This window comes from Limulus polyphemus, unplaced genomic scaffold (assembly GCF_000517525.1).
Source record: "Limulus polyphemus unplaced genomic scaffold, Limulus_polyphemus-2.1.2 Scaffold839, whole genome shotgun sequence".
Taxonomy (NCBI): Eukaryota; Metazoa; Arthropoda; class Merostomata; order Xiphosura; family Limulidae; genus Limulus; species Limulus polyphemus.
In genome coordinates this window covers 189,949-208,987 of record NW_013666449.1, presented here as the reverse complement: position 1 = coordinate 208,987, position 19,039 = coordinate 189,949, and the positions used below count along the sequence as shown (strand labels likewise).

At 34.8% G+C, this 19,039-nt stretch overlaps 1 protein-coding gene across 8 annotated transcripts in view; it reads left to right on the top strand.

The window, feature by feature from the left end:
• The window catches only part of LOC106460807 (BAH and coiled-coil domain-containing protein 1-like), a 126,068-nt gene that overhangs the window by 18,355 nt on the left and 88,674 nt on the right, over window positions 1-19,039 (top strand). For 7 of the 8 annotated variants that reach the window (XR_002610844.1, XM_022387603.1, XM_022387604.1 and 4 more), the window contains exon 2: window positions 10,087-10,648. Coding sequence is in view for 7 of the 8 variants with exons in the window: in XM_022387603.1 (XP_022243311.1) it covers window positions 10,426-10,648 (223 nt within the window). In the remaining variant the exon portion in view is untranslated. Of the gene's footprint in view, window positions 1-9,867; window positions 10,649-19,039 lie in introns of those variants that run through there. The other variant, XM_022387599.1, reaches the window with a different exon arrangement.

Sequence of the window (19,039 nt, the reverse complement as noted above, 5' to 3'; positions counted from 1 at the left end):
AATACAGCAATGATCACTTGCATCCAGATGATCCCCAATTTCCACCTACTCGATCATTTCTATATTTGAAGTTACCAATAAATATAAAGTAGCATTGTTTCTAGTTGGTTCCTTGACTAATTGGTAAAAAAAAAAACATATTGAACAGTTTCCAAAAACCTTTCTCCCTCGCGGTTTGACCCTAGCATTTCCAAATCTGTGGGAATACTGAAATCTAAGTTTCTTTGAAATTAAGTATAAAGACATGGATATTTTTTAAACATAAGTTAACTTTTCAGTGGCTTCGTGAGTCGACGGCAAGTCAGTCAGTCTGTACTTTTAAGTGCCATAGTGAATACAACAATACTGCTTGCCCACCTAGACAAAAGCACTACACAAATGGAACTTTTTTTTTGTTCGACATAAAACATGAAGTACATAGACTGAAGTGGTCCTACATATGCGTTGTGCAACGCACTATTTTACATTTTGCTTAATTGGGGGGAAAATCAGTCGTATCAGGATAAGTGCTTATTCTTTGTTTTGTGTTTTTTTTCTAGTAGCTTTCTAAAAAAAAAAAAAGGATCGAACACGCACGGTTGTAGAGATGCTTTTCTCCGCTTGAATAACCCCCAGTTTAAGAATAACGATCCTTACCCAGTTTAGAATAGAAACCTCTTGTACAGTGACGAGTAGCGTTCTTTTCCTTCACGTGCGTACAAGCTTTTAATTAACCACAACACGTGGAGCGGCGTGATTCGTTGAAAATTAGAATTAATGTTCGAAATATAAACTGAAGGTATGCTCAGAAATTGCTGTAGATGAGCTGTTAGGCACCTAAACGTTTTATTTGTATCAGACCGTAAAAATCACTCGAGGAGCTTTGTTAAGGCGAACTTCTTACACATTAAAACATATTGTCGTAAACGTTGTTTAAATATATTCGTACACATTGTCAGAAACGTAACAAAAGGACAGCTTTGTTAATAATGACATGTTGTACAGGTAGCCTGTACGACAATGTGTCAGGTTGTGCGATGCTTTCCTTTTGGTAACAAAAGGAAAGTATGCACAACCTGACACATTGTCGTACAGGTAACAAAAGGAGAATATCACACAACCTGACACACTGACGTACACGTAACAAAAGGAAAGTATGCACAACCTGACACACTGACGTACACGTAACAAAAGGAGAATATCACACAACCTGACACATTGTCGTACAGGTAACAAAAGGAAAGTATGCACAACCTGACACACTGACGTACACGTAACAAAAGGAGAATATCACACAACCTGACACACTGACGTACACGTAACAAAAGGAGAATATCACACAACCTGACACATTGACGTACACGTAACAAAACGAGAACATCGTGCACACTGACACATTGTCGTACACGTAACAAATAGAGCAGAATAATTTTAATTCTTATAAATTAACATATTTTATACCGATTCTTATAAAAGATTATTTTTTAGATTTAAAGGACAGCAAAGTGTTACTGCTTAGAAGCACCCTACATTGATAGTGGTAGGAGATCATGGACCACTGTTTGTGTATTTGTAGGAGACGTGTTATTCAGTCACATGAATGATTTGGTGTTCTCATCAGAACACTAATGTTGTTATAAATATTCATGTAACGTGTGTTTTTTAAGTTTTTCTCAAATTTTCACTTTCTTTTTATCACTGTAGCCAAACTGGAACATTTTACACTTTTACTATTTATTCTAAAATGCCGCAGAAGGAAACTGGCTTTCATCTTTTCAGCTAATTCTTATATGCAAGTGCGAAATTCTGCTGGTACCCACCGGAACACAGTACCGATTTTTTATGGAATTCAAAGTGGAGTACCACTTCTTTATTGGAAGCTGTTACCGAGTGCCGTTATTTTTTGTTTTGGTATTTCTTGACAGTTTAACATGAAACTAATGCACTAAGAAGTACCGTTAATTTGCAGTAAACCTTATAATTCAACACAGTGTGAAGCCAGATCCTTACAAGTTTGTCTTTAAAGAGAATATTTTCATTCACCAGAAGTGACGTAAAGGTAACTTATTTTATTAAATGATTACCTCTGAACAACGAATAATAATAAGCTCTCCGAACAAACATCTTTGACATGGGTTCTCGAAGACATGTGACAACTTATTGCAGAAGATCTCAACTCGTGGGAAACCACAGTCACGTGACAAGATATTGACAGCTCAATGAGTTCATCCCAGAGCATTTGTACTGGCACTGGTAGTAACAGCCTCTCTCTCGCTTTGTTTTCACCCCTTAATTTAAATATTGCGAAAGATCTGAAACAAATGACGTTGAACATAAAAGCAATTAGTCATGTAGGTCTATTGTTCATTCAGGTTATATTACATAAACAGTAATATATGTATGGTGTTATATTAGGAACATAAGCCGATAACATTTTGAGGTATATTTTTGATAATTCCAGAGATCTATATTATTTTTACCGCAATGAAAGCTTTCTAATCTTTTAAAAAAATATGTCAAAATTCTCATGATAATAATAATAACATTATTATAGAAACAGTTTGAGAAAGTTGAATAACAATAAAGAAACTGTACATCTAGTGACGAAATTTTTCGGAATATCTGTCTGTCCCCACCTAGAAGGTCATTTTTCAATTTATTTTATCTACAGATTTTTAGTCGTCTATATCTTGTAGATAATACAGTTTGTAATAATTCCTTCTTATGTTTTATTTCAAATTTACATCGGTTTTTGATACATGACTTTTGTGATTTGTAAGAAGTTGCATGTTTGCTAGAATTTTCAAAATTCTAGAAGCCCTTAGTTTTTCATGTATCAGGTAAGTATTATTTAGTATTTCTGATTTAAGACAAGACTATATAATTCTATTTTCCGGTTTTATTCACTCCAAATAAAAAAATCATTGACGGACACCAACTTTACTAAAATGAATGTATTTAAGTAATAAATATTTTACTTTTAATTAACAGCCAGATGTATTAAAGGTCATTAAGGTAAATAATTAAAATGAAACAAATGATAAGCCCTCCTGTAAAGGTGAATGTGGTAGTTAAAAATTGTTAAATTTTATTTATTTCTTGCCAACAGCGCCACCTTAATGGTCTTTTAATAGTTAACTTTTAAATGGACTTGGAGAAGAACAACTTTGATCGTGATTTATCAAAAATCTCGGACACGCGTTGCGGTTGGTTACTTTTTTGTTTGGTGTGAGAGACAGGAATGGAGCCTCAAATACACGCGCCTATTCATTAAGATTGTATTCACAGCGTATTATAACTGTCAATTCTATCATCTTACATATCAACTCAACCATGTTTAATTTATTCTTGAGCCTAACTAGTAAAGACAAGCTCAGATAATATGGTTGTAAACGCACACACTTACCTAGTTAGGCAACAATGGGTATTTACAGCCTCGAGCTTTATGCCTTTCTTTCACTAAATATGACGTTATAACCTTATCGTCTACATCTATGCAAAAGTTGAGATTGAAGGGTGTTAATATTAAAATTCAGTTGTATATCTGGTTTCTTATTACCGTTATGAAGATTTGCTTCTCAATGTTTTATACTGGGGCTAAGTTAACGTTTATTGTAGTGATATTATCATATATGTGGAAATAAAAACACCTTTAAAGTAATCGTTGCCTTTCGTAATGTTTTTTTTTTTCGAGGCGATTTTATGTTGGAGTAAATTATTTTGCAAAGAAAACGATAACACTTTTATTCAGCTGTCCATGTTTATAACGGGTGTGATGGATTTGCATGAAATTATTGCAAGACGTCAACAATCTTGCCATTCATTTTTTTATTTTTAACACAAAGAGCGCTGAATATCTTTTAATAATTTTTTCGACCAGAAACCGGCTACAACATCGTCTCCTATAAACAATGGCGTTGCCACAGACGAGGTGGAGTAGCAAACAGCAACAACGTAGTGAAAAGATATAGTCAACTTCCTTCAACATAATAGAGTGAATATGTAATTACATAAATGTTGCAGAGCTACAAAAGAAAACTATTAAACAGTATTTCGTAGTTTTCTTTTTTATGAGGGTAATATATCTTTACTTGTATTAGGTATTGTAAAACATCTGTTTTTGTTTGCTCTCTTTTGATTCTATATAAAAATCCATTAGATCCGTTGGCAGTCAGAGATGATGACAAAACTTTGTCTCAGTTTATTATGTTCATTACTTTCTAGGTGTAAAATTGATTGGTTACTTAAAAATGAACCAGATTTACTACAGGAATAACCTACGTAATTGTTGCATGCATGTGAGGACGCCAAGCGAGTGGTGTGTTGTTACAATTAATTACTCTTGTCGAAATGTTTCATGTTTCAATCAGTGTTGCTGAAAGACGAGGGAATGTTTATTTCTATTAGTAACAAAATATTCTCTTAAAGAAATTGATTAATCAATTGTGCGTACGTCACCCTTCAGAAAATTAACTTTGATAGACGTGATAGAAGTAGACGTTCAAAGGAGTACCTTAGACTTTATTATACTTTAGAGTAATATTAATGTTTGTGCCATTTTGTGCGTCATACATGTTACAACACAAATTCTACTAATTTTTGTAACATCACTGTGGTCTATGGTAATATTATTTCAGCGCATAGAGAGCTGGTTGTTTAAAAAGTGTGAAAGCTCTTAATTTTTTATCTATTTATTTTTGCATCACATGTCCGTATGTAATGCATAAAAGCAAAATTTACTAAGTTTTGATTAACCTTCACCGAGGCTCATTGAAATCATACTCCGACGTCACCAGATGGATATTAAAAGTTCTTTTTAACTACATATGATTTAACATTGTATTACTTTACAAGAGTGAAGCTGATGTTGAATTCTGAAAATATCTGACTTAAGTCATGAAATGACAACGTAATGAAATTAAAACATAACAGTTATTTTACATTTTTAAAATCACCTTACGTAAGATACGTTAATTGCAGCTGTTAAGTCTTAAGAAAACTGTGATGATAGGGGTTTGTTTTTTGATTAATACAAAGAAATACTTTAAATTAATTTATGAAACTTCGAGTACCAAGAATGTTGGAGAACTGCGGATAAAGACGAGATGTTATAAAACACGTTTTCATCCCTCAGTAGCACGGATGGGAAACTGACCTTCACACACTTGGTTGGAGTTAGGTGGAGAACAGTATCAAATCCATACGAACGTGGGTGTACATAAAGTAATTTGGTTATTCCATAAGAAACAACTAGATTTAAAAACATAAATTAAATGATATGCTGACAGTCATTTGCACCTTTTATAACATTATATTTATGTAATTTGTTTTGGTGTTATTTTAAACACGTATTAGCTTAATTAATATTTAATGTTTTATTTAAACTACACTATTATTTTTGTGTATATTAGAGATATGTGTTAACAGGAAACCCGCGTAACTTTTAATTATTTGTTGCAATGAGTCATTTTTTGTGTAGCCATATCGTGAAATAATGTGTTTGTACAAACCACAGTTTGTATTCAACTTACAAGAAATCGCCTTAAATAACAAGGTGATGATGCATGTTTGTATGTTTGTCATGAATTTCCCGCAAAACTACACGAGGGCTATCTGCGCTAATTTAGCAGTGAAAGAATAGAGGGAAGGTAGCTTAGTCATCACCATCCACCTCTTGAGCTACTCTTTTACCAATGAATAGTGGGATTGACCGTCACATTATAACGCCTCCAAGGCTGAAAGGGTGAGCATGTTTGATGTGACAGGGATTCGAACCCACAAATTGCGAGTGACCGCTCTAACCTGGCCGGTGATGATGCATTCAGTAATAAGATTCAAGGAAGAAACGGTGATATGTACGACGTTTTTTGTGTATTGATCGACTACATGCGTAACATTATTATTAAGAAATTAAATTGATATTTCGCTAGTGTTTCAAATGAAATTTTCTTTTCTCAAATTTTAAACACACACCAAAGAAAACCCCTTTCCCGTCAGTCAGTTATGATATCTTTGGCTGGATGAAGAGCTTGCAGTCTCCAGTATTGTTTCTCAGAGAGGTAAAAAAGAGCGTAAGCGGGTGGGCTAAATCAGTCTTGTGGTAAAACGATGAAGGATGGTGTGACCTTGAAATGTATTCTCTCTTTACCCTAACAACAGCTGCACGAGGCAGAGAGGAGGTAGAGGCGAAGAAAGTGGTAGCTTGCTCGTGGAGTCTACTGAACCTGATGTACTGTAGATAACACCAGCACGCATGCATGCCCCAAGTGTAAAACACAAGCAAAAAAAATCAAAATTTTCACAAACAGCCCTTGAATCGTAAACGAAATTAAAATGTCTAACTTATTAGAATAATTTTAACAATTGATAATTTCGACTTCAATATAATTTATTGGACTAATTTCAACAATTCATAACACCGACTTCAATATAATTGATTAGACTAATTTCAACAGTTGATAACACCGATTTCACTATAATCTATTAGACCAATTGTTGTTGATGTTTGTTATTAAGCACAAAGCTACACAAAGGGGCTATCTGTGCTCTTCCAACCACGGGTATCGAAACCCGGCTTCTAGCAGTGTAAGTCCGCAGACATACCACTGTGCCACTGGGGGGGGGGGGGGGCGTTAGACTAATTTCAACAGTTGATTACACTAACTTCCACATATTTATCAGACTAATTTCAACAGTTGATTACACTAACTTCCACATATTTATCAGAATAATTTCAACAGTTGATTACACTAACTTCCACATATTTATCAGACTACTTTCAACATTTGATTACACTGACTTCAATATAATTCGTTAGACTAATTTCAACAATAGATAACACCGACTAAAATAAAATTCATTAAATTAATTTCAACGATTGATAATACTGACATGAATATAATTCACTAGACTGATTTTTAACAGTTGATAACACCAAGTTCAATATAATTCATTAGACTAATTTCAACAACTGATAACACCGACTTCAATATAATTCACTAGACTGATTTTTAACAGTTGATTACACCAAATTCAATATAATTCATTAGACTAATTTCAACAACTAACACCGACTTCAATATAATTCATTAGAATGATTTTAATAAATAATATCTCCGTATTTCGTATTAGATTGATTTCAACAAATGATAACTCAGATTTCGACATACTAAAAGAGGAAAGTCACAACATTTACGTAGTTTTGTTGAACGATTTGATCTTGGGGAACAGTCCACTAGGATAGTTGCCTTGCCGAACTAAGCACCTGTGTAGAACTAAGGTTATTTTATACAAATTAAAATAGTGGTCAATATTTATGGTGGCTAAGAGTAGCAGGAACTGTTGATGTTTACTATTTGATGTTATATATAGGGAAGGATAATGTTTATTTAAAACATCAGCAGTTGGAGATTGTGACTCCAACACGATTTTAAGCGGGGATGATCACCAAATTGTGTGCAGTATATGCAACGAAATTTCCGCCTCTAAATACGTATTCAATTAGGCACATCTAACCTTTTAAATATTATTATTATTAATCAGCTCTAGATTGTATTTCTGTGTAGGTTAAATAAAGGGAACGATAAGCAAATTGCTATACAAGTCTCTCATAGTATCACTTTTTCTGTAATACAACATAATCCTTCAGATGTTTATAAACCGAATTTTAAGTGTAAATTTTAACGGTAATAAACATATCGTGATGTATTTGTATTTATTTACATAGTCCTATATATGTATATTTATATCTACAAGTAGAAATGTGCTTTTATCTTTGTAGCATCAGTTTTGTTTTGTTTTTAAAGTGGGGAGTTTTATATGTATTTTTAAAATTGTTTAACTTTTCAGAGCAGTGAGTGGTATTGATTATATTTGGAACGATTTTCGTTTGATAAAGCAATAAGAAGTGATAAAAGATGCTAAGTTTCGGCTAATGTGAGACTGGGGTGAAAATCAGCAGTGCAAAGTGTGTATGTATATATATATAGTATGTCAATTTAATTTACACAAGGTCACGTTTTGGCCTTTAAACTTTGTATTTAGGGGGAAAATAAATGACATGTTATACTAATTTCTTTCAAGTAAATATCCACACACAGAATGTATTGGTGAGAGTATGGGCACGAGCTACAAAGTCATATTCATTAGTGAGGCCTGGTACGTTTAATCATTAAAACCTAACTAAGCAGAAAATGGTTTACAAGTTTTAATAGCACGAAATATAATACATGTATATAAATAATAGCGTTTTACTTCTGGGCAACCAAAAGCTCTGTTTTATGTGCACATATTAAAAAGTCGACATGCAGTTAAGATACCTTAAAAGACTTAAAAGATCATTTGCCGTATTTTTCGGAATATAAGAAACACCCTTATTTTGAAGACAAAGTTTTTGGGAAAAAAAAGCTACAGTCGCATTTGAAAGATTTTTATTGAACAAAAATTCAATTTGATACTTTAAAAATTAGTATATATATTGTTGTAAACACAAAAGATCTCAAAACACCAAATTAAGAAAATACCGTAAATAAAAAAAAAAGGTTTACTGTTATTTAGTTTGGTTCAAACCTACAAAATCTTCATTGCTTTCACTGTAATTTATTTTTGTTCTTATTTACGGAGCATTATAAATAGTTATGTTTTTAAAAGAAAAAGAACTACTATTGTTATAAATAACGCATTCAATTGAACTAAACTATGCATGCCTATTTACATATATTTACACGTGGCTTGTGTATATCGTGAATATACATATATATTATTCATACCTTCGGTGTATAGGACGCAAGCAGATTTTGACATCAAATTTTGGAGTAAAAAAGTGCGTCTTATACACCGAAAAATACGGTATACTTTTAAGCCTTGATTATATTTTGGTTGAGATAATAGATTTGATATAATATTCTCTTTAGAAAGATATTTCTACTCAGTGACCTAGAGATGTAGTGTAATTTTTAACTAAAGTTCCAACTTCGCAATGCTGGCCTGGCATAGCCTGGGGGTTAGGGCGCTGGACTCGCAATCTGAGGGTCGTGGGTTCGAATCCCCGTCACACCGAACATGCTCGCCCTTTCAGCCGTGGGAGCGTTATAGTGTGACAGTCAACCCCATTATTCGTTAGTAAAAGAGTAGCCTAACAGTTGGCGGTGGGTGATGTTGACTAGCTGTCATTACGAATGTCTAGCGCAGATAGCCGTCGTGTAGCTTTGCGCGAAATTCGAAACAAACCTCAATGCTATGTAAAGCTGTGTGTTTCTCTTGAATCCCGTCTTGGATGAACACCATATATGTATGAATCCAGCATGGAAAAAGTTGAAAAACAATTCAACATCTCCATCTACGACACTGGTTTAGTTGGTATTGTACCTTTAGGATAGCCAAACAAATATCTGGTATATGGATTTGGTAGATATTATTACAAATAATCAATGCCAGTGCTTATTTTGTACGTGTTCTATTAGAGTAACGGTCAAGTCCCACTACTCGAATAGAGTATCCCAAAAGCTGGCGGTGGGCCCTGTTGACTAGCTACCTTCTCTCTAGTCTGTTTACAGGATTGTTGTGTGTGTTTTTCTGTTACAAGGCAGTCTAAAGCCGCTATAGGAAACATTTACTGAAAGAATTAGTCCATCATAAACGTGTGACATCACCGCTTCAACTGGCGCACGCCCCATGCTGTCCAAGATCGCTTCTGACCAATCCTCGCAAAGATCGCTCGATCTCTACGACATTTGCTGCGAGAGCACGAGCGCCACTCTGCCGGCACATCCAGAGGTTTCAGTCAATACTGAAGTATCAATGGACGAGGCTACTAGTATGGGAAGGGATGGGAAGTATACGACAAAATACGAAGGGGAGAGAAAGCGAACCGGTTTTCTCTCCCAGAAACACCGTAAATCAAACCTCCCACTATCAGGGAGATGGGCAGTAGTCGCCTACTCTACAGACCGGATGTGAACTATATCACACATTGTTGTATCTACCGCAACTGCTGTACCTAGATATTTAGTATTAAGTCCAATAGCTCTTTTTTTATGTATCGAACAGAAAACTTAGGAATGTGTGATTAAGTATCTAGGTTTTAATTGAAAGCTTCGTATTTTGCAGACTACCATCGGTGGTTGGAGGAATGAGAGGAGGCGGTTGGTAATTCTTGAGGTGGCAACAGGTTGCAATGATCATCGTAAGACCTCGTGCCCGAGCGTTAACTTGTCATTTGTTTTTATCATTTAATTACAAAAAATGTTTTACCGCTGTTCACTGACAATGGCTCTTCGGTCAAGTGTAAGTATCATCTTTTGAACATACTGAAGAAGCATGTGATTTAAATTATTTTACAGTGAAATTACTTTATATTGCTATTCAATAAACGTCTACAAAATGTCCATAAACAATTGTGTAATCTTACTGTCCGACTCGGTAAGATAACTATAAAACGTGGAAGAAATGGAAAGTCGCCCCGATTTTTCCCTCGATAGATCTCGACTTCTGGCCGGAGCGGGACTTAACACTCCCCATGGCTTTCCCGTGGACGCTCCGTCGCCACATCCAACACCTTTACGGACTTCGTTTTCAGATATGAGTCGTGCGGGTACGGCTAACGACCCATCATCTCTTTCAGCATACCACAGCCGATTTCTCCAGGCCTCACTGCCTTTGGGCAACAATGGTAAGTCCTTAAAAGTTAATTACTTAATGCACTTGAATAGATTGTTTATGCTACTTTATTGGCGCTTGTCATATACAATTTTATTAACAATTCTCGGTTTATTTCGATTTGTATTATGTCAAAGCAAGTATGAAATTATATATATATATAAAGTTTTACATTTTACTCCACATAGTTTTTATTTTACTGAGTTAAACCTGAACCGCACTTCTGACTTGTCCGGGTTGAAAATAGCACTTCACTTGCTAACTTTCGAAGACTTTGTCCTTACTTTGTGTAGTACAACTATTGTCTGCGGTCATAATAATGTAAACAATAATATAAAAGTTTGTTTTGCATAAAAAGGCACTTTTCGTTATAAATGCCTAGGTCAGTGTGGTCCATCGGGCGGCTGACGTTATGCGGCCAGTGCATTCATTATGAATCACGTGTTAAATCTATGCATTAAAAATTTGTTCACAAATAAGTTTAATAGGCAAATTCCATTCCAGTAAACCTCGTAAGTAACACTTATAGCTGTTTAATATTTTCCATCCTTTACGTTCCGGCCCATCATAGGTAAAAGACTGAACCACTTTGGTCCTATGTTAAAGATATAACAGAACTGGAATGAAGAAAACGTGAGGCTTGTCTTTATATTAAATTGAAATATGTCTACTTTAGTATATTATTGTAACGAGGTTTGGGGATTTGGAGAACGTTATTATGTCGTTCCCATGTCACAGCAAACAATGCCCCGAACTACCGTTGGGGAATTTTGAATCTGTAACTTAGTGAAATATCCACCGGCATCTCACGGCTATTGTTGTTTATATATAGGCATGATGTCAAGTAACAATGGAGTAACATAGAATTAGTATGTTGGATAAAACGTCATCTCGTGTTTCTTACGCGAAAATAGTCACCCTTATATAAAAATTATAGGGGACATAAAAAAAAACTATATTGTTCAATATTTCTCCCATTTTCTGACGTGAACAAAGTTTAGCTGGTAGAATTCTATACTAGCGGGACAAAATTATGATTTGCAAGAATATCATAGAACATATATGATGCACTTTGACCCGTAATACGTTTGTACTGTGTAAAGTTTAAATATCAGAGGCAGATATTTAGCATATGAAAGGCTTCTACTCTTGAATTTTGTAGTTAGTCCATAACGTCACCTAAATAATCCATTTAGGTTACCAGTAATAAGACTAATAAGAGAAGGCAACATTTACTGATTTGGGACGGACCCCTACATTTGATTGTTGACTATTCAGTTATTTTCAGCCAAATGTTTATTAAAATTGTTTAAAAAAGAAAGAAACTTAGATCTAAAACTGGCGGACTGTGAGTCAAAGGAATGGAAAAGAATTACACCCTTTCATATTTACTAATAGTAACATAGTACTGCAAAACAAAGTAGATTTGTTAATTAGTGTGTTCAAAACAAGGCTAAAACACAAAAATACTACAGCGTTAATGTCTACTGTTCTTAATTTGAAACTAATATATCATTTTTAAATATGTTCTAAGACTGTTTCTTATCTAGATTGTAGTCTGGGGGCGAAACTATAAGACATGGTAATGCACGTTCAGAATATTTGCTTAATTTAAATTTTAATTCATACTAGCTACTATAGGCCTCAGTTAATTATAAGGTTTTTTGGAAAAAAAGTTGAACATTTGAAGAAAATTCTCAGAATCGTCACGGGACTGGTTTGCTTGGTTAAAGTTTCGTTTTGCCAGTTTGGTTAAAATAAAGTATCATTAAAAACCAACAAACAGGGGCCGGTTAAAATACTCGTAGGCAGTGCTTTCCAAACGTTTTTGATGGCGACACACATGTAGTACCAAAAATAATTCTACACCGCTGAGACAAGTATAAACTGGCGCGGGCTCCCCATTTTACCTGCCGCTACACAAGACTGTGTTGGCGAACCTTTTTCGTGTCACGTGCCCAAAAAAGAAATATAAAACATTAGATAATTTTTTACGTGCCACATCGGCGAGCAAATATAAAAATACTTTATATTACTGAATCTCATAACTGTTATAAATAAAAACTTAACAAAACATTTCGTGCAATTTCCGAAATCATGGCGACACCCCTCAGGACACGACATGGCACCCTAATGTGTCGCGACACCCACTTTGGAAAGCACTGCTTTAAGGCCTGTAAAAGGTATAACAATTTGGCGTAATAAAGTTGTGGCATATACTGTGAGTAGACACAGGCCGTCTTCCAAAATATCTTGCTTTCCTCCAAGCAAATTAAAATAAAAACTAAGTATCAAATGCATGCGTTTGTCAGAATAGAACTATTAAGAAGGTAGCTGTTAATAGAATAAAATTACTGCTGACATAAGTAATCTGTATCTTATTTCTTTTAAATATACCACCGATAACCATAACTTACCTCAAGTGTTTATAAATATCATATTGTATTACAAAACCAATTTTACAGTGGGCAATATCTTATTTTAATAATTACAACGTTTCGACCCATAGTATTGAGTTATAATCAGGTAAGAGATTCAAAAAGACGGTCTTTTACACAGTCAGCTGTCTTTTTGAAGGCCCCTAGTGGCACAGCGATATGTCTGCGGACTTCCAACGCTAGAAACCGGGTTTCGATACCCGTAGTGAGCACAGCACAGATAGCCCATTGTGTAGCTTTGTGCTTAACTACAAAAAACAAACAAAAGTATTTTTGAATGTATCTCTTACGTGATTATGACTCGATACTACGAGTCGAAACGTCGTAATTATTAAAATAAGAATTGCCTTCTGTAAATTGTTGATATTTTACTTTGAATTGATTATTCAGTTCAGTAGGCTCCCTGCTGAACATCAATAGACACTTAATACCGTTATTCATCTTAGAAATTATTGCTTTCTTCTGTAGTGATGTGATATTGTACCGATGCAACATTATTTTTACATAAGGAAATAGCCTAGAATGAACTGCAATATATGTGACTAAACCCAAAACCTGACGCCAGCAATTTTCCGGAACTATAAATTTTAATCGTGTTTCTGATACCAGTCAAGCCGCGTCACCCTGACACCACATCGAGCTTGCCTGTTGGCATCAACTTTAAGCAATTAATTAACTAGCCCAATTAATGTATAACAAGCGTATTTTAACTCGGCCAATCTTCATTCTTTAACAGGTATATTAATCATACATATTTATGTATTTTAAGATATTTTTACAAGTTAGGAAAGGATATAACACAGAAATGCTAAGTTCATAACATTTTCTCCATTTATGTCGAGATATAGAGAGCGATGGTAGTGTCATAAAACTGTGCGAACAAAGAACATTTTTACATGCCAGATTCCATCGGTCTTTCTAAAAAACATATAGTGTTCTTATAATGGTACTTTAGTAAAAAAAACAACAACAAAAAATAAGAAAGCAAGGCAATTATCATTACGTACAATTCCAACGAAACGCAAAACAGAATATACAACGAAACGCAAAACAGAATTTATTCGTTTATTTCCATACACCATAAAACTATAAGACTTCTAATTTGCTCAGTTCTGTTCCACTTTGTCCCAGGGTAGGATAGCGGTCAGTTTACGGACTTACAACGCTAAAATCCGGGGTTGGATTCCCCGCGGTGGACATAGCAGTTAGCCTAATGTGGCTTTGCTTTAAGATAAACAAACCGTTCTACTTATTTTTTCCTTTAGTTTTAAAAAACGTATGCACTTTTGAAATCATAATCTAAAAATCGTTTCTAAAACTTAAAAGCTCATAAGCATTGGCTTCCCAGCGGCACAGCGGTATGTCTGCAGAATTACAACGCTAGAATCCGGGTTTCGATACCCGTGGTGGGCAGAGAACAGATAGCCCTTGTGCAGCTTTGGGCTTAATTACAAACAATCAAACAATCATAAGCATTGGTAAAGAGAAAGGCAAATTTGCGTGTTTTAACACGTTTTTTGTATTACTAACGACATTACGCATTACTTTTAAACTGGTCCAGCCATAGCTAGTGATTATCGTGTTCGATTTGTGAATCCCTGGGTTCATGGTTCGCAGTGCCGCATAAAAGCGCTTTGCACCGTGGGCTACAAGATTGTCGTGCAGTTGGAGCGAAAATCTGAAACAAACAAGTCATATATAATAATATTTCGGAGAGAGTGAGAAAAGCGCAGACTCATAAAATACTGATTGAAACTTTATTTTGAAAATTACTCTGACAGTTACATTTAGCGAGTGCAATACTTGGTCATATATTAATTAAATAACCATATGGATAGTTACAGTTTCAAAAGGTTTAAATTCGCTAAAGCTACTTGTTGTTTCTAAATTGGTTTTGTAAGGAACCATTACAGAGAACCTAGAATAGTAGTAATAAACATTCTAGAACTTTCTCTAGAAAAAAAAAAACATGACTGAGGCTCTTGATGAATCTTTTGTTTATTGACTTCAGTTGTTTTTTGAGCTCTGACTAATGACAACAGTTTTTCTTACTGAATTCGTAAATTTGTCTTTGGTAATAAGTTTAAACAATCACAGAATATGTACTGGGTATTAATGTGATAAATGTTACTAGCCCAGGTTATGCTGATTATAGATCAGGTTTCATGCAGTGACGTGTTTGTAGCAGCAGAAGATACTAGCCAATGTTATGCTGATTATAGATCAGGTTTCATGCAGGAAACTTTTTGAGTTTTTAGCATTTTCCACTACCCAATATTTAGCCATATTATTTTGTCAAGCTCTCAAATCAATGAAAAAAAAATATATTAATTTGGATTTACTCATAAAAACTTCTTAAAGACCACGAATTGGTGGTTCTAATTTAATGAAGTAGAAATTGTTTTGCATATTTCGATTGTTTTTTTGTTTTTTTTTTGTTTTTAAAAGCAACAACCAAAACAAAGATAAATGTATTTAGTTTTTACCTATTTTCTTCATTCAAATATGCCATTTATTTTAGTAATTATCGAAGGACCTGTTGGGTTTTTGCATCTGAAATTGAGAAGTTAATACAAAATATTTCATCTAGTGTTGAGTATTAGGCTTAATAAATAAAATTACAGTATTTTGAAGAAGACACTAAATATATATTGTAACTTCATACAGAATTACATAACTTTGTATAATTAAAATATAGTTTATATATTGGAAGGATATAGTAGTCAAAAGTTGACAATTTAAGTTTTCAGGTCAAAACAATTCGTACTAAGCTTGATAAAGTTTAGTTTTATGTATTTTTCTTATATTTGAGTTGTTTTCTCATTCTGTTCTCTATAAAAGTATTCATTATATTCGTAGACTTAATTTTAGTTTTTCCCGTCTCAAGTTTGTAAAGAAATCATGTTAAGTAAACAAAATAATACACTCTAGTGACTTGATAAAATATTTCATATCAAAGTAAAAGTTATTGAGAAAAGACATTTTCTAAAGTTGGTGTTCATGTTCCAACTGCTATTAATATTTCAAAAAAAACAAATTATCTCTGTACACCAAGAACGAATTTCCGTGTAGCAATATGGCTTATGTACGCTCTTCGTAAAAGCCGATACAGTAAGTATATATTTTCATTGTTTATTGAACTCTGTTCTTTTTTTTTAAGCCAATTTAACTTTTTATTTTTCACTATGATAAGAACTGTGTTATTAGTAGCTTAAAACATGAAACGTTATTTGTAGACAGGCTTTTATATATTGTATTTAATTGACTAGTGAAAAGCTTCCGTATTTAGCCATTGAAACTGTAACATATCTTCAACTGGTGCTTTCTGTCTGTGTGACTACAGGGTATGAGGTGTTAACAGTCACTTATTTCACCGAATGTACACGTTCTCAGTTCATTGGACCGATCCCGTTTTGGAGAAGGAATGTTGACTATAATTTCGAATTTACTATGTACATCTACGCGAAATGTAGCACATTTTTAGTAAAATTTACAAACCTTTTGTACACAAAAAACCAGATGTGTCACAAAACTAATTCTACTCAAGATATGTCTGTGAATTGACAACATCGATCTGATTCAGACTCTGACAGGTCAGAGTGCAAGACGATGTTAACATGAAGATTAAAAATACTTTTGTCCTTTTGCTAACCTCTAGAGCCTCCGAAATGTGAATCTACAATTTGTGTCAGTATCCTTGTATCTGGTATTTACTCTCCTCTACCACGAAATGTCGCTAAATCAGCAATGTAGAGTAAATTGATTACGTACTTTTTACTACTGGTGCACAAACTCTAAAGTACATTAAAAGTTAATTTCATTTGTAATGTTTTTTTTAAGATGTTAGTTGTTTTTAAGAGAAAAATTCATCTTACAGAATCACCGGTCAGTTGAGTAGCACTAACATTTTTGAGTGTTGACGAATGAGGTTAATGAATAAGTTAAAACAAGGCGATGTCATCTTCTGCTTTAGAACTTATCATTGTTAATTGCCACATGAAGTGGGTCCGTCTCGTTGGTAGTCTAATCATCACATGTCACTTCACGTCTTCTATTGGACAACAGTTGTTATTTTCAATAACTGTAACTACTGTATGATGTAGTGGTGGTCTTACATAAGTTGAGTTCATAACCAAAGACTGTTCTACTGCCCTGTTAGGTGGAACATTTTTCTTAGTATCGTTTTATAGTAACCTTTGATATTTACTTTCCAAAGAGGAGTATAAGTTGCCTGAAGTTCTAGAGGATACAGGCAACATTATACAGGATAGCTATAAAGTTACTTCAAGCATTCCGTACCCAAACTCTAACACATTGATATTTACTTTCCAAAGAGGAATATAAGTTGCCTGGAGTTCTAGAGGATACAGGCAACATTATACAGGATAGCTATAAAGGTACTTCAAGCATTCCGTACCCAAACTCTAACACGTGTTAGCAGGATTACGTGCACACACACACACACACAGAGTCATGGAGAACGCATTCCCAGAGTTTCAGATATTGTCGCCAGTGGTTACGCTATGAGACCATGTCAGTTTACAAGATAACTGTCTCCTAAAATTGATGTTTAACATAAAACAGGAAAGAATAGAACTACCAACGTCAATTTATTGAAACAAACCGTTTTTAATCAATAATTTTCTAAATTGGGTTAATTAATTATAGTCAGTATTCAATGTACACCACCATTCTCGAAAATAGCTTCCACACGCGGTAGTACACGATACTCGGCTGTTCTTAAGATCTACAGTTGTCTGCGGACCGTCAGGATACAATAACTTTTTCAAATAGCCCTATAGGCAGAAATAAGATCTGTTGATTGGTAGCCAAGCCTAAGGGAATCCCCTACTGATGATTCGTCTACCGAATGCATTGCGTAGCTGGTTCTGTACAGCGTTAATAATACGTAGTAGTGCATCATGGACACATTGTCCTGCTGTATGTCTCTCTTGTACAAAGTAGGTATAACACCATGCTAGTTAACCAGTGGCTCAGCGGTAAATCTGCTGGCTTACAACATTAAAACCTGGGTTTCGATACCTATTGTGGGCAGAGCATAGCTCGCCCATTGGGTAGCTTTGTGCTTAACAAAAAGACCCCTCCTCCAAGTGGTTCAGCGGCGAGTCTTAGGCTCACACTGCTAAAACAGGGTTTTGATACTCGTGGTGGACTCAGTACAGATTGCCTATTGTGTAGCTTTGCGCTTGCCAACAAGCTAACTTGTGTAATACTTGGTAAACCATGATCTGTAGACTTCTTAAAAATTAGGCCTATGATGACACTGCTGGTAAACCCAACCTACAAAGTCACCTTTCAACCAATGCTTGTTGATTGGTATCATCCAGGATATTGCAGTTGTGGGTATTACCTGGCCATAGAGGTGGAAGTTGGTTTCATCAGTTCAAAAAAATGTTGTCAGGCCGATTGTCATCCACTTAAACACATGCAGTCAATTCCAATGCTAAGCTCAACTTTTTTGTGTCAGCAGGAAGCAGTTCCCATAGTCTTACAGTCTAGGATGAAAACAGTTTTTGTGTTTTGCACATCAACTTTTACGTAGTTCTCTGGGGTCGAGCAGTAGACCAGGCAACGTGATTGGTGCAACATTTTCCTTGGATATTGCCTTGTCCGAAGCCTTTTGACACTTGTTGAATTTCTGCAACAACTTTTAAACATGGTGTAGGTGGGCGTTTTAATCGCGGTGCATGAACCACATCAAATATGTTTTCCTCACAAACTTAGGGATAAGATTAAGCAGAGCCCTTGGATTACATGATCACGCACGAAAACTTCCGTCACGAAGAAAAGGCGCGTAAAGCCACTCCTGCATTACATTTATTGCTGCAGAATGCCTTCACAAATACTATGCCATCTTGGAGAGAAACTCTGTTAGCAGGCATTTCTGCAGCCAAACTGACGTATCTGTTAGCTTACATACAAAAACAACAACAACAACAGAGGCA